The sequence below is a fragment of the Pseudophryne corroboree genome, chromosome 10 (assembly GCF_028390025.1).
Source record: "Pseudophryne corroboree isolate aPseCor3 chromosome 10, aPseCor3.hap2, whole genome shotgun sequence".
Classification (NCBI taxonomy): domain Eukaryota; kingdom Metazoa; phylum Chordata; class Amphibia; order Anura; family Myobatrachidae; genus Pseudophryne; species Pseudophryne corroboree.
Window position 1 is genome coordinate 161,992,609 of NC_086453.1, and position 16,456 is coordinate 162,009,064.

The following is a 16,456-nucleotide window of genomic DNA, read 5'->3' on the forward strand; positions in this document are numbered from 1 at the left end:
CAGGTATGTCACTGATACAGAAAAGGAATTAGTATGAACCAATTGATGAAAGTCCCGTAATAATACTTTTATGTTAATGCTGCTATTTTCCTGTAGTTATTTCCACATGAGATAAACTCTCTATGTTAAAGGTTATTCAGCTGAAAAGGAGGAATCCCATCAGTGGAAATATGCAAAGGTGCAGCTATATAGCAATGATTAATGGCTTCCAATATCGATCCTGTTAGCAGTTCCTTTTATAGATATTAGAGTAGTAATAAAGCTTGTAGATGTTATGTATGTTTAGCTTTTTAGAAAAGATCCAAGTAATGACTCTTATTAGAATGTATTAACAAGGACGGCTGTGACACGGAGATACAGCTGATAACAGCGTTTCACGGTTAGTTACTGCTAAACGGCTCTAATTACCGGCTCCCGCAGGAGATGGATTTGTTGAGCCTCGTGCAGTGCTGGAATATACTCATGCAGGTGACCAGGTTGAAATAAGTCACTGAGGTTACGTTGGAAAACGGCACTACACAGTTGATATGTTTCCACGGCTCCAATTACCGGCTCGCAAGGGAGATGGATTTGATGAGCCCAACTGCGGTATTCAAACGTTAATTACTCACATGAGTAGTTGAGATAGAAAGTCACTGTATACTCCGTTGGTCACTGTAATGGCCGATGATAAATGATCAGAGTGGGTCCGTATAGGTGAGTAGAAAGTAGGCAACCTTGACGCGTTTCTCCGCTGGCATACACATGCGGTTTCATCACTGGATATATGGCAGCAGAGGACACCACCACTGTGACTGGTCACTGGACTGATGCACAAGAGACTTCCCCTTGTCTAATACAGGACAACACAGCACCACTGAAAGTGACTTATAGAGCTACACTGGATATATGGCAGCAGAGGACACCACCACTGTGACTGGTCACTGGACTGATGCACAAGAGACTTCCCCTGGTCTAATGCAGGACAACACAGCACCACTGAAAGGGACTTATACAGCTACACTTGGATATATGGCAGCAGAGGCAGAGGCAGAACTCTGGGAGGCAACGGAGTCATCTGCCGCCGGGCTCCTGCTCTGAAGGGGGGGCACCTCTCCTCCCATTCTGTGACACTATTGAATTAAAGTTAATTGATAGCTGCCACTATCTTTTCAGTGGCCGACTTCCTCACTGGTCCCTGCACCTTACAAATCACACCTTTATTATACTGAATATACAAATTTTTCAAGCGTCACACCCAGGATTACAAACCACAACCTATTACACTGGAAGCAGACACCTTACTGATGGAGCTATATGCTCCAGTGCAGGAAATATGAGAATTCTAACTATATGAAGATACTTCTCTGACAATTACACGTAACTTCATATAGTTAGAATTCTCATGCTACCTCTACAGGAGCAAATAACTCCATTAGTAAAGTGTCTGCTGTCAGTGTAACAGGTCATGGGTTCTATTCCTGGGTATGACTGCTAAGAAATGTGTGATTTAAAATAAAAGACAATTAAATGTATAAATACAGTATATAATTTTTTTTTCAGAACACTCCATAAACACACACACACACACACACACACACACACACACACACACACACACACACACACACACACACACACACACACACACACACACATTTATCTTAATATAGGAAATAGGGGGGCACCAATATTTATCTTGCCTCCGGGCAACTGGGACGAACTTACGCCACTGAGCAGAGGACACCACCACTGTGACTGGTCACTGGACTGATGCTGCACAAGAGACACACTACCCCTGGTCTGATGCAAGACAACACAGCAAAAATGCAAGGGACTTATACAGCAGCCAGCAGCACTGGGGACATATAGCAGCAGAGGACACCAACACTGTGACTGGCTGTACTGATGCAGCACAATACACTGACTACACTGGACTTGACTGAGTAGCACAACACTCGCCACCCCACTTTCCAGCCCACACAGACACTGAGGACATGTCCTCTCAATACACTCTCCAAGACTGGAGTGAAAATGGAAGCGCCGCGCGGCTCCTTATATGGAATCCAAATCCCACGAGAATCCTACAGCGAGATGACGTTTTGCCTCGTTCGAGTTTCCGAATCAGGCGGGAAAACCCGAGCCTGACTCGGATCTGGGCTTAGAGCGTGACGCCCGTTAGGGTTCGGTTCTCTGAGAACCGAACCCGCTCATCTCTAGTTAGTATAGTAAAAATTATTCTTTTTCAAGCTTACTTTAACCCCTACAGTACCTTTCCATTCTATTGACTAGGAATGATACACTGGAGATTGAAAGGATGATCCGCACCTTTATTTGGAATGATAAGAGAGCACGAATAGGACTCGTGAGACTTCAAAGTAAAACAAATGGAGCTATTCATTTTCCTAACATTGCTGCTCATCTTCATTTTTTGAGAAATTGGCTGCATAACAATGATATGTACACAAATATACTTGTAGAATCTGCCTTACTAGAAGGAGTCAATTTGACCACTTTCCTCCACTTACATGATAGTAAAGTACCTTTTTCTGTTCGATCTAACCCATTATTTATGTCTACTCATAGACTTTGGCATATCCTTTCCCATAAGCGATCATTAAACCCATTTATATCTGTTTGTCTTCCCCTGGCACATAACCCTAATTTCCAACATGGAGAGGCAAGACATCCCTTTACATCGTGGTCTATGATGGGCCTTACCTGTGTCCGAAAACTTACTGACCCCTCAACTAAGAAACCGTTGCTGTTCTCACAAGCTACTACCAAATACCTGGTTCTTAGACCCTTTCCCCTAGCTTATATCAAAGCTCAGTACTAAACTGTGAGTCCTTCTAGCGTCACCAGATGACTAATATAATCCTCTGGACAGACTCCAGCTCCAAGAAACCCCTCCTTATAAAGCCATATCTATTGATTACTCCAGTGGTTCCCAAATATTCTTGTATCACGGCACCAGAGTATTAGGATTTTTTTCATGGTACCCCCGGGATAACAGTTTTTTTATTAATGAACTTGGGTAAAAAAATTTACATTAAGTTAATTGTGCCTACCTGTCATCCTTAGTGTCTGTTGTGTGGTGGTGTACATTTGTGCTTCTGACTGTCCGCATGTTTTATGATTGGCTGCCACTAGCACTGGTTTATAATTTGATTTGGTCCTGGACCACCAACCTGAGGCTTCCCTGCAAGAGCCTCATGGCACCCCAGGGTGCCTAGGCACACATGATAGGATTGGCAGAGGATCATTTTTGTCCCAGACGTGGGTTTTTAAGGGCAGACCTACTGCATTGTCTTTGGACATGCACAGATATACGCCCATTCTGGACTCAAATATGGAGATATGTCACTCACCAATTGGTTTCTTATTAACCTTTGGCACCTGAGTGGGCCATATTTGGCATCCTACCTAATGGCACCCATGTGGCGCAGGGAGTACGTAAATTACTATTTGTGATATCAGCGGTAGCTAAGAAATGTATTCAACAAATGTGGATACAGCCCACCATTCCATCATTTTCACTTTTTCTAGAAAATGTATTCCATGTTTTTAGGATGGATTTGCTAGAAGACTCGCTGAAAAAAGAAAAGTTTACGCGGAACTTCTTTTTGATACATGGGAGAGCTACAGTGACACTCTATCACCACTAATTAGGGAACAGTTGTGAAAGTGTTTCCAAAATGCATTGTGGTGCAAGACACACATGTACAGTACTCTCAAGATACTCTGACTGCTCTTCATTCTGCTCCCGCTGTGATGGCTGTGATATGCAGATCCGAGTCTGCTTATTTTATATGCTTAATAATATTTGGATATTGCTTCTCTTTTATTATTATTATTCATCTACAGCAGGGCTGGCCAAACCGGTCCTCGAGATCTACCAACAGTTCATGTTTTCCAGGCCTCCTGGAGATCTGTAGAATTGTCAGTTAGGAATGAATGCAGCACATCTTAATTAGTAATGACTACACCTGTGCACCATCTAGGTGGTCTGGAAAATGTGAACTGTTGGTAGATCTCGAGGACTGGTTTGGCCAGCCCTGATCTACAGTATATTCAATATTGACACTTTTTGTACTTTATACATTACTTCTGTCATACGTGTCAAACTTGTTTATGATATATTGTGTATTCATGCTTCGATAATTTTTTTTTTAAATTGCACTTGCAGCTCACTTAACTGAGATAGAGAGTTGAGCAATGTCTCATTTTAAACCTCTTTTTTTCATATGTTTCTATTAAGAAAAACAAACGTTAAAAGTAGGCGCAAACACTAAAATTGAGTCCTTACATATGTATCCTTATGAACGGACAGGAGTAAGATCTTGGATTGGTGTATACTTCGTGTTCTTGGATCCCTTGTCCACACAGCCTCAATAATATGGAGTACTTCTTTTTCTCAATAAAGAAGAAGAGGTCATAGTGCAGATCACTTTTCACAGGGATAACATATTTATTTTACACAGAACACTTACAAAAATCATAAAACAACAAGCATATAACCACTGCTAGTGGGAAGAACTGATATGGGGTATCTTCTAGTTACCCTCTTGGTCCTTCCTCAGATGCTTCTGAGGAAGGACCAAGAGTGTCCGAAACGCGTTAAGCAGGTGGTGCTAGCTGATCTCTGGACCGTGGGTGGACTGATCCTGGTACTTCGACTTCCCTGGTACCGCTGTGGTGTCCGGAACCTCCAGTGCTTTCCCTTGTGCCATCTTGGGAGGGTAACTAGAAGATACCCCATATCAGTTCTTCCCACTAGCAGTGGTTATATGCTTGTTGTTTTATGATTTTTGTAAGTGTTCTGTGTAAAATAAATATGTTATCCCTGTGAAAAGTGATCTGCACTATGACCTCTTCTTCTTTATTGAGAAAAAGAAGTACTCCATATTATTGAGGCTGTGTGGACAAGGGATCCAAGAACACGAAGTATACACCAATCCAAGATCTTACTTCTGTCCGTTCATAAGGATACTTATGTAAGGACTCAATTTTGGTGTTTGCGCCTACTTTTAACGTTTGTTTTTCTTTGTGGTTTATTCTTGGAATTTTGTGTGAAGGTTCCTTGTTTATTAGTGGGCTGCATTCACATAATAGGCAGCGCATTTGTACAATAACTTCTTTGCAATATGTTTCTATAAAAAATTAAAATTAAACATTTTTTTAAATCAAACTTTTGAGTTTTGCAAAGAGCCAATTTTGGACATTTTTGGAAAAAAAATCTCAAAAATTGTTCATACTGTTGTTAATAAATCATCAAAGCTTTATTTTTGGATCATGATGGGAACACTTGCTATAAGAGCTTTAATTTTTGACTGATTCATGAAAATTTTATTTGAAAATAAACAAAACAATATTTTTTCCAGTTCCCTATATTAGAGGAATGCACATTCCTCTTCAGGTACACAAATATGGCACAACATGCAAAACACGGCTAAGCTGATTTTCACGAGTAGTGAGTGGATACATTTTAAAATTGTTATTTGCCATAATAGAATATGTATAAAGTAACATATTAAAGAAGCAAATTAAGAAAAATCACAAGACATTGCTAAATCTCTGAGTCTAAGGCATGCAAAACTGTGCCATACATGGCGGGATATAGCAAAGATGTATGTGGACACATCTGTATGTTTGGGGGTGAGATTCTACAGACAGCGTCTGCTGCCACTACTGCGCAGGTGCTCAAACTTAAGTGGAAAGATACTCCATGTGGAAAGACACTTCAATTGTGTTGAATAGGCCCGCCTTTTACATTTCCCTGGACAACTACAAGTGGTCACGGACAGGATAAGTTTGGTTGGAAATTGTTACTGTGTTTTTGAAGTGATCATTCAAAAATATTGCTTTCTCAATATATTGTTCTTGTATTGATAAAGTAAAATGTATTCATGTAATGTTTTCCTCTACCAAGTCAAAAAGTTGTTGTGGTGTAAGAATCTGATTATCATATGGACGTTGCAGGCTTGCTCAGGATGCTAACCTCTTCACTATGCCACCTACTCCATCGCAAAGGCCCTTTGCCATGAGCAGTCCCAAAAAAATGCCACTCTGCTTCTATACCAAAATCATCTATATGAGAGCATAAGTTGGCAAAAAATGTATTTTTCTTAAATTGTGCAGCTGACCCATCGGAGAAGTAGGAAATCTTTTTTAGGGGTTTTTCCCATTTTTCTTTTGTGTTTCCTCTGGAAACAGTACACTGCAACTGTGTTGTATTCCAGTCTGAAATAACAACATAGCTAAGATGCTCATTTCTTGTTTTACCTTCAATACACCACAAATGGGATAATTGTAGCTTGAGCACTGGTCCAATGATCGCCGGGTGACTGAGGCTTCGTCTTGTGAGTAAAGTGTTGCTCCCAGTCTGCTGTGTCTCTCCAACCCAGCACCCATTCTTCAAGTTGCTGTTCCTCCCTGCTCCCAGCACACATTCTCCCAGTCTGATACTCCAGTGTAATTATTAAACTTTTCTTCCCTATTTAAAGCCCACCCAAACCTATCCTATTCCTGGGCCACTTGAAGTGGCCCAGGGAAATGTAAAAGGCGGGCCTACTTAACACAACTGAAGTGTCTTTCCACATGGACTATCTTTCCACTTAAGTCTGTGTGCCTGCACAGAAGTGGGAGCAGGCGCTGTCTGTAGAATCTCATCCCCAAATATACCTGAAGAGGAATGTGCATCTCTAATGTAGGGAACTGGAGAAAAAAAATTGTTGTGTTGATTTTTAAATACAATTTTCATGAATCACTCAAAAATGAAAGCTCTTATAGCAACCCATTATCCCAAAATAAAACTTTGGGGATTTATTAACAACAGTATGAACAATTGTTGAAATTTTTTTTTTTAATTAAAAAAATCGGCTTTTTGGGAAAATCAAAACGTTAATTACATTTTATGGAAACATAGGTTGATTTACAATGAGACCATGTCCAACTCTCCAACTAGCTTAATTAGGTGAGCTGCAAGTGCAATTTAAAAAAAGTTAATTGCCAATTTTTCGTGAAATAATTGCAGCTTTTAAAACCTGTGTGCATATCAGCCTTTGTTTATCTTTATTGTTTATTATTACAGCCTTTATTTCCTTGCACAAGTCTAAAGGTGGGTACACACTAACAGATATATCTGCAGATCAATTGATCTGCAGATATATCTATGGACGGATCGAGAAGTGTGTTCAGCATACACACTGCTCGATCCGTCGGGGACTGACGTCATGAACTGGGCGGGCGTGTACACACGCCCGCCCAGTTCAGCTGTCAATCACCGCCGGCCGCCGCAGCATGTGTACGGGCGGTCGGTCGACCGCCCCGTACACACACAGCGACGCGCCAATATATCGGTAGATATATTGGCCGTCGGCTGTGCTGCGGGGCTGACGCGATACGTCTGTGAACGGTGGAGTTCACAGACGTATCGGCCGTACACACTGGCCGACGGTCCCGCGATATATATCGGCCGTTCAAGAGAACGGCCGATATATCGACCAGTGTGTACGGGCCTTTACAAACACAGCTAAGGAAAAAGATTGACTGGCATCCATCACTGAGTCACCTACAACACTGGCTGTTACATACCATATATTTTAATAACAATTTCTTGTAAACCTGCATATTCTCAAGAAGATTCACTTCAAAATATAGAAAACTGAGAAACCACTCGAGACAGCAGTGTTATCTTGGTGTGATCTTAGGATAAAGTCCGGTTATTACATGTGTTTTTTGTTACATGTGCTTTTTTTGTGTACCCTTGTCAAGTATCTTCTACTCAGTCCTAGAGTAGTGACACTGACTTTCACTTTTCACTTTTAATGTATATCAATAAACTTTAAATGTTTTTATAACAAACCATTATCTTTCTGTATATATCTTTTCAAGCGTGTCCCAAAAAAAAGAGTCTTCTTTTCTTTCTTCTTGGTGCCTACCTGTTTGCTATATCTGCGTCTGATTAGCCAACCCCCTGTAACTGTCCGAGAATGTGCAATACATCTAATACACAGTTTGGTGCGTGTGTTTGAATCTGTACTGCAACTCTGTATGAACACCACATGGGACACATGCAACCTAGACATATGCGCAGACTAAACACATGGCACAAGAAAAAATAGGATTTTAATTACCTACCGGTAAATCCTTTTCTCGTAGTCCGTAGAGGATGCTGGGGTCCACATTAGTACCATAGGGGTATAGACGGGTCCACTAGGAGCCATTGACACTTTAAGAGTTTGAGAGTGTGGGCTGGCTCCTCCATCTATGCCCCTCCTACCAGACTCAGCCTAGAAACTGTGCCCGAGGGGACGGACATCTTCGAGAGAAGGATTTTACACAGATAGTCGCGAGATTCACTCCAGCTCACACACAAGGCAAACCAAGCTAACTAGCCTGAATCATCAGCAACAGCTGAACAAGATTACTTACCAAGTAACAAAACAGTACTAAACCTAGAACTAAGCAGTACTGAACTAAAGAACCACTGCAGGATCACGAAGCGCTGGGCAGACGCCCAGCATCCACTACGGACTACGAGAAAAGGATTTACCAGTAGGTAATTAAAATCCTATTTTCTCTTACGTCCTAGAGGATGCTGGGGTTCACAGTAGTACCATAGGGATGTACCAAAGCTCCCAGAATGGGAGGGAGAGCGCGAAGGCACCTGCAGAACCAATTGATCAAACTTAAGGTCCTCAGAGGCCAAAGTATCAAACTTGTAGAACTTTGCGAACGTGTTTGACCTCGACCAAGTAGCTGCTCGGCAGAAGAACCCACCTTACGAGTAGAGTGGTCCTTAACAGACGCAGGACACGGCAAGCCTGCCGTAGAATACGCATGCTGGATAGTGAACCTGATCCAGCGAGAGATCGTCTGCTTTGAAGCAGGACACCCAATTTTCTTGGGATCATACAGGACAAACAGAGAGTCCGATTTTCTTGTGACGAGCAGTCCTTCTCACATAGATTTTTAGAGCCCTTACAACATCTAAGGACTTTGATGAAATTGAGGAGTCAGTCGCAACTGGCACCACAATAGGTTGGTTGATATGAAATGCCAACACAACCTTCGGAAGAAACTGCTGACGTGTCCGGAGTTCAGCTCTATCTTCATGGAAGATAAAGTATGGGCTTATACATGACAAAGCCCCCAACTCCGACACACATCTAGCAGAAGCTAAGGCCAACAAAGTGACAGCATTCCACGTGAGAAACTTGACCTCAATCTCCTGTAGAGGTTCAAACCAGTCAGACTGGAGGAACTGCAACACCACGTTACGATCCCAGGGCGCCGTAGGCGGTACAAAGGGAGGTTGGATGTGCAGAACTCCCTTCAAAAAAAGTCTGAACCTCAGGGTGGGCAGCCAACTGTTTCTGGAAGAAAATGGATAGGGACAAAATTTGGACCTTTATGAATCCTAACCTCATGCCCATATCCACACTTGCTTGCAGGAAGAGGAGAAAATGTCCCAGTTGAAACTCCACCGTAGGAAACTTCTTGGACTCACACCAAGATACATATTTTTCCAAATACGATGATAATGTTTTGACGTTACTCCATTCCTAGCCTTTATCACGGTAGGAATAACCTTGTTCGAAATGCCCTTCCGAGCTAGTATCTGGCGTTTAACCTCCATGCCATTAAACGTAGCCATGGTAAAAGGCCCCTGCTGCAGCAGGTCCACCCAAAGAGGAAGAGGTCTCGGCTCTTCTAGCAGTAGATCCAGAAGATCCGCGTACCAAGACCTTCTTGGCCAGTCTGGAGCAATGAGGATCGCTTGAACCCTTGTTCTCCTTATGAGCTTTACTACTCTTGGAATGAGTGGGAGTGGTGGAAACACGTACACCGACTGGAAAACCCACGGAGTCACTAGGGCGTCCACCGCCACTGCTTGCGGGTCCCTCGACCTGGAACAATATCGCCGAAGCTTCTTGTTGAAACGAGAGGCCATCATGTCTATTTGAGGTACACCCCAAAGATCTGTTACCTCCTTGAACACCTCCGGATGGAGACCCCGTTCCCCTGGATGGAGATTGTGTCTGCTGAGGAAGTCTGCTTCCCAGTTGTCTACTCCCGGAATGAAGAATGCTGACAGCACCACCGCATTTTTTCTGCCCAGAGGATGATTCTTGTTACCTCTGACATTGCAGCTCTGCTCTTCGTTCCGCCCTGTCGGTTTATGTAAACCACTGTCGTTACATTGTCCGACTGCACTTGAATGGCCCGATTTCTCATAAGATGGGCCGCTTGGAGAAGACCGTTGTAGACGGATCTTAGTTCCAGAATGTTTATCGGCAGGCCGGCTTCCAGACTTGACCCCCTTTCTTGGAAGGTTTCCCCTTGAGTGTCTGCGCCCCAGCCCCGAAGACTTGCATCCATGGTTAGAAAGATCCAGTCCTGAATCCCAAACCTGCGGCCCTCCAAAAGGTAAGGTAATTGCAGCCAACAGAGGAGTGAAATCCTGGCCTTTGGAGACATTTTCTCTTGTGCATGTGTAGATGGGATCCCGACCATTTGTCCAGGAGATCCAGTTGGAAGGACCGAGTGTGAAACCTCCCGTACTGCAGATCCTTGTAAGAGGCCACCATCTACCCCAGAAGGTGAATGCACTGATGAACCGACACCCAGGCTGGCTTCAGGACATCCCGGACCATTGTTTGTATCACCAATGCTTTTTCCTCTGGAAGAAACACCCTCTGCACTTCCGTGTCGAGGATCATTCTCAGAAAGGACAACCTCCTGGTTGGTTCCAAATGTGATTTTGGAAGATTCAGGATCCAACCATGTTCCCTGAGAAGCTGGTTCGTGAGAGCTATGGACCGTAACAGCTTCTCCTTGGATGATGCCTTTATCAGCAGATCGTCCAGATATGGAATTACGTTCACCCCCTGTCTGCGGAGGAAAACCATTATTTCCGCCATCACCTTGGTGAATACCCACGGTGATGTGGAGAGGCCGAAATGCAGGGCCTGGAACTGAAAATGACAGTCCAACAGTGCAAATCGGAGATTACCTTGATGGGGCAGCCAAATTGGAATGTGGAGGTATGCATCCTTGATATCCAGGGATACCAGGAATTCCCCCTCCTCCAGACCTGAAATTACCACCTTTAGAGACTCCATTTTGAACTTGAACTCCCTCAGAAAGGGGTTTAGTGATTTTAAGTTCATAATGGGCCTGACCAAACCATCCGGTTTCGGTACCACGAAAAGGTTTGAATAGTAACCCTTGTTTTGCATCTGGGGAGGAACTGGTACCTGTGCCTCCACCAACTTCTGGATGGCTCCTTGTAGGATAGCCCTGTCTGCCGGCAAAGCTGGCAAGCCTGATTTGAAGAACCGGTGAGGAGGGATATCTTCAAATTCCAGCTGGTACCCCTGGGACACAATATCTTGTACCCATAGATCCAGGCCGGGCGATACACAGACGTGACTGAAATGTCTGAGTCTCGTCCCCACCGGCCCTACCTCCAGGCCGCGCGGTCCACCGTCATGCTGAGGACCTGAAGCAGGTTTCTGTTCCTGGGAACCTGCAGCAGCAGGTTTCTTGGAATTTGGTCGACCTCCTCTAAAGTAGGTGTTGGACGGTTTGGTCTTTCTTGTTTTAGCAACCCGAAAAGGACTGTGATGCAGTTGAAGAAAAAGGTTTCTTCGTAAGCAGGTGCAACTGAGGGAAGAAAAGGTGACTTACCCGCTGTAGCCATGGAGATCCACGCATCCAACGCTTCCCCAAAGAGAGCCTGACCTGTGTAGGGTAGGGTCTCCACACCTCTCCTGGATTCGACGTCGGCAGACAACTGGCGGAGCCACAGTCCTCAACGAGCTGAGACAGACATGGAAGAAATTCCTGCAGCCATTGAACCCACGTCTTTCATGGATTCCACCATAAATCCTGCAGGATCCTGAATGTTACGTAAAAACAATTCAACGTCACTTTTATCCATTGTATCCAAATCCTCAAGTAATGTGCCTGACCATTTTACTATAGCTTTGTGCGATCAGCCAGCTCCTTTAAGGCGGTAGATCCTGTAACAGGTAAAACCACCTTTTTCGAGAGTCTGAATACAGACGCGTCCATGGGTGGGTTTTCCCATTTTTTTCCTATCCTCCTCAGGGAAGGGAAAAGCAACCAGAACCCTTCTAGGTATCTGGAATTTTTTTTTCCGGGTTTTCCCATGCTTTTTCAAAAATAGCATTTAATTATTTGGACGCAGGGAAGGTTAGCAAGGCTTTCTTATTGTCAGTGAAGTAAGCCTCCTCAACCTGCTCAGGTGTGGTATCAGCAATATTCAACACATCCCTAATAGCCTCTATCATCAACTGCACCCCTTTTGCAAGAGATGCGGCCCCCCTGAGCACATCCCCATCACCGTCTGCTATGTCAGAATCGGTATCCGTGTCATCTTGCATAATCTGAGCAAGAGCACGTTTGTGGGAACCTACACAGGGGGGCCCTGAGGTAACAGAACCGAACCAAACTACCATAGAGTTCTGTAAAACCTGAGTTGCAGAATCATTCTGTTCAACCCTAGTAGAAATCTGAGAAATCATAGATTTGATAGAGGATAACCATTCAGGTTAACTTGCTGGTATCTGCGCTAAAACAGTGCAATCCTGATTACATGGAATGAGATCATCCTGAGAGGACATATCCTCTGCAGCATATGACACAGAGTCCCTGGACATAGTTAAATGGAGACCCCTAACCACTCCACACACACATAGGGGAGGCTAGACAGAGTTTCACCCCCAAGAATGGCAAGAGAGACACAGATATTGGAGCCAACCCACACACAGCGCTTTCAGGTATAGGGAGACCCCCACCAGCACTGACTGTGTACCTTAATAGGTTACACAGCCTGTACACAGCCTCCCCCGCTTTCTACAACCCCCTGGTACCGTAAGAGATAGCTTGAGTTGATATCGAGGGACTGCTCTTCACTGTCAGCGTGTCTGCAGGCAGGAAAATGGTGCTGAGCGCTGCTGGGTCCGCTCTGAGGAGAAGCTCCGCCCCTTAATGGCGCTGTCTTCCCGCTCTTCTGGAGATTATACAGGCCAGAGGAATTATGCTGGCAGCGATCCAGAGAGGTCAGTGTAGGGTGTAGGCGCTGGCCCAGGTCGCCCCTCACAGTGCCACACTATGTACCGCTGAGCCCTGGAGCGCAGTCAGTACTGTGCTCCATACCCTGTTGGCGCCATCTTCACACCGGCTCCCCGCTTGCTAGGGGGGGCGGTGACTGACTCGCCACTGATCTTCTGGCTCTGTAAGGGGGTGGTGACATGTTGCCGGGGTGAGCGATCCCCTGTGGCGGGGAACTTCGATCCCCTTAGGAGCTCAGTGTCCTGTCAGCGGAGATAGTGGCTCAGACCCCGCAGGGCGGACACTACTCCCCCCCCTTAGTCCCACGAAGCAGGGAGGCTGTTGCCGGCAGCCTCCCTGTAAAATAAAAAACTCTACAAATAAACTTTTCCAGAGAAGCTCTGTAGAGCTTCCCTAGCTGTGACCGGCTCCTCCAGGCACATTTCCTAAACTGAGTCTGGTTAGAGGGGCATAGAGGGAGGAGCCAGCCCACACTCTCAAACTCTTAAAGTGCCAATGGCTCCTAGTGGACCCGTCTATACCCCTATGGTACTAATGTGGACCCCAGCATCCTCTAGGACGTAAGAAAAAAAAAACATGTTGGCCCGCACAGGAAAATAAAACAAAAACCCACTAGCCTCAATAAGTAGAAAATAAAATACAATGGCTCCCATAGGAATGAAAAACACTTAGAGCATACTACACACGTGGCAGCAGCAAGAGGCACACACTATACACAGCACACTACACACATGGCGGCGGCAGAAGACACACACTACATACAGCAAACTACACACATGGCAGCAGCAGAAGGCACACATTATATACAGCACACTAAACACATAGCGGTGGCAGGGGACACACACTAAATACAGCACACTTCCCATATGGCAGCAGCAGGGGACACACACTACATACATCAAACTACACACCGGATGGCAGCAGGGTTCACACACTACATACAGCACACACACTACACATATGGCAGCAGGAAGCACATAACCACACACAAGGAGTGATATACACACAGGTAGACCACGGGGTGAGCACAGCAGCGCACACACACACACACACACACACACACACACACACACACACACACATATAAATAATATCTGTAGCCGAAACATATTTCTGTTAACAACAGGGTCCACAGTATGTATTTAAGCCATCTAGAGTGCCCCCATCCACTTGCTAAATAGATATATGTATCATATATATATATATATATATATATATATATATATACACATACATGCAGCTATTTGTGGTAAACAGGCAGACTATATAATTATGGAATTTACTTACTGACTGTCACAGAAATGCTGTGTGATGCAGTCAGCTGCGGCTGGGGTTGCAGGAGGTTAAGGGGCTGAAGGTGAAGCCATCAGAGGTGACGGCCCGGCTCAGCTAAGGTTTATGGGGGGCTGCTGAAGCTGCATGTGCACAGCAGCTCTGCCTGTGGCCAGCATGTGGGATGACTGGTGGCCACTGAGGGGATGTCCGGACCAGCCAAACGGAATCTGGCCCAGCATACCAATCCGCCCCTGTAGGACACACACGACACAAGCAACATTAAGAAATCTAGAAAGAATCTAACTTACATGCAGTACAGTCTCATATTCCATTCCCATGTTCTCTACCTCTTTCTTAAGCTCTGTGATTTCAGCTTCTTTCTCTTTTGCTATGCGCTGTGATTCCTCTGTAAGCATCTGCAGTGCATGCTGGGACTTAGCTATGAGAGAGGATAAAAAGGTTAATTATAAATATGACACATGCACTACTCATTCTAGGAAATTAGATCTAAAAGACTAGCCAAAACAAAGGATCAACTATTTATCTAGTGTTTTTATTTTGTCAAGCATTCCTGAAGAATAGTGTATTCTCCAGGAATGTCTGCGCATTCCCCAATTTTAGGGAGGTTTCCTTGACACCTAGGAGAGTATTGAAATCACCTGAATCCTGCCCACTTCCAGAGTGAAATACTGTAGGTGAAGGCTTGATAGTGTGATTCAGGGCTAATCATGGCACAATGGCCCCACTACCTCTGATGTGGAACTGAAATTTGCATCCATTTACCACAGGGATCGGGTCATGCTGACTAGGGCAATTCAAAAAAGTCACATAGTATGATTTTCATTGAGGTATTATGATACATGGGGTCATGCTCTATTGTCAGGGTCCATAGCAAAATGGTGATGACAGCTCTCAAGGCTCAGCTCTTCTAGGCATGAGTGGGGATCAACACATTTGGAATGAAGCCCCATTTTGTATTTACAGATGTGTCCTCATACACCATTACCTTTTTGCTTCACTTTCACTTTACCAGCCGGCGTCAGCCACCATGTTGATGCCGGTCAGCTGACTGCTGTACCACCAATGGAGAGCCAGGATTCTTCCCAGAGCAGTAACAGCCAATCACAGGGAATTAGGGGCCATAAAATGATCCTTCCGGCATACAGCACTTGCCAGTGCAATGTTGTCCCCAGCCTAGTTGTATGCTAACCAGTGAGCACCTGCAGTTTCCTAAACCTGCTTTGAGATTCAAGTGCAACTTCCATCTCTCAGCACTCCCGGCTCCAGTATTCTGGTTCTATTTCAGTGTCTGCAAAAGAAATTGATGTGGCTATTGCACTGATTTACATTACTGTTACCAAGCAATAAATTCTGTCTGAATAAAGATGCAACACTTTAAGATGAAAAATCAGTATCTTGATTTTTTAATTGTTGTTTTCCACATAAAAAGTTATTTTAAACACAATAGTCATACATAAATATAAAAACAAGTAAATAGAATCACATTTAGAAGCACCCAATGTTATATTCCTTTAAAAAGGGGAAAAAATCGTGTATATAGAAAACAACCACGATTTTGGTATGTATTAAAAAATAAGAATTTACTTACCGATAATTCTATTTCTCGGAGTCCGTAGTGGATGCTGGGGTTCCTGAAAGGACCATGGGGAATAGCGGCTCCGCAGGAGACAGGGCACAAAAAGTAAAGCTTTCCGATCAGGTGGTGTGCACTGGCTCCTCCCCCTATGACCCTCCTCCAGACTCCAGTTAGGTACTGTGCCCGGACGAGCGTACACAATAAGGGAGGAATTTTGAATCCCGGGTAAGACTCATACCAGCCACACCAATCACACTGTACAACCTGTGATCTGAACCCAGTTAACAGTATGATAACAGCGGAGCCTCTGAAAAGATGGCTCACAACAACAATAACCCGATTTAGTTAGCAATAACTATGTACAAGTATTGCAGATAATCCGCACTTGGGATGGGCGCCCAGCATCCACTACGGACTCCGAGAAATAGAATTATCGGTAAGTAAATTCTTATTTTCTCTATCGTCCTTGTGGATGCTGGGGTTCCTGAAAGGACCATG

At 44.4% G+C, this 16,456-nt stretch overlaps 1 protein-coding gene across 4 annotated transcripts in view; it reads right to left on the reverse strand.

Annotated features, from left to right (window-relative positions):
* DRC12 (dynein regulatory complex subunit 12 homolog) overlaps positions 1-16,456 on the reverse strand; it is a 252,044-nt gene that overhangs the window by 24,769 nt on the left and 210,819 nt on the right. For 3 of the 4 annotated variants that reach the window (XM_063942907.1, XM_063942909.1, XM_063942906.1), the window contains one exon: positions 14,670-14,800. In XM_063942907.1, coding sequence (XP_063798977.1) covers positions 14,670-14,800 — 131 coding nt within the window. The remainder of the gene's footprint in view (positions 1-14,669; positions 14,801-16,456) is intronic. The other variant, XM_063942908.1, reaches the window with a different exon arrangement.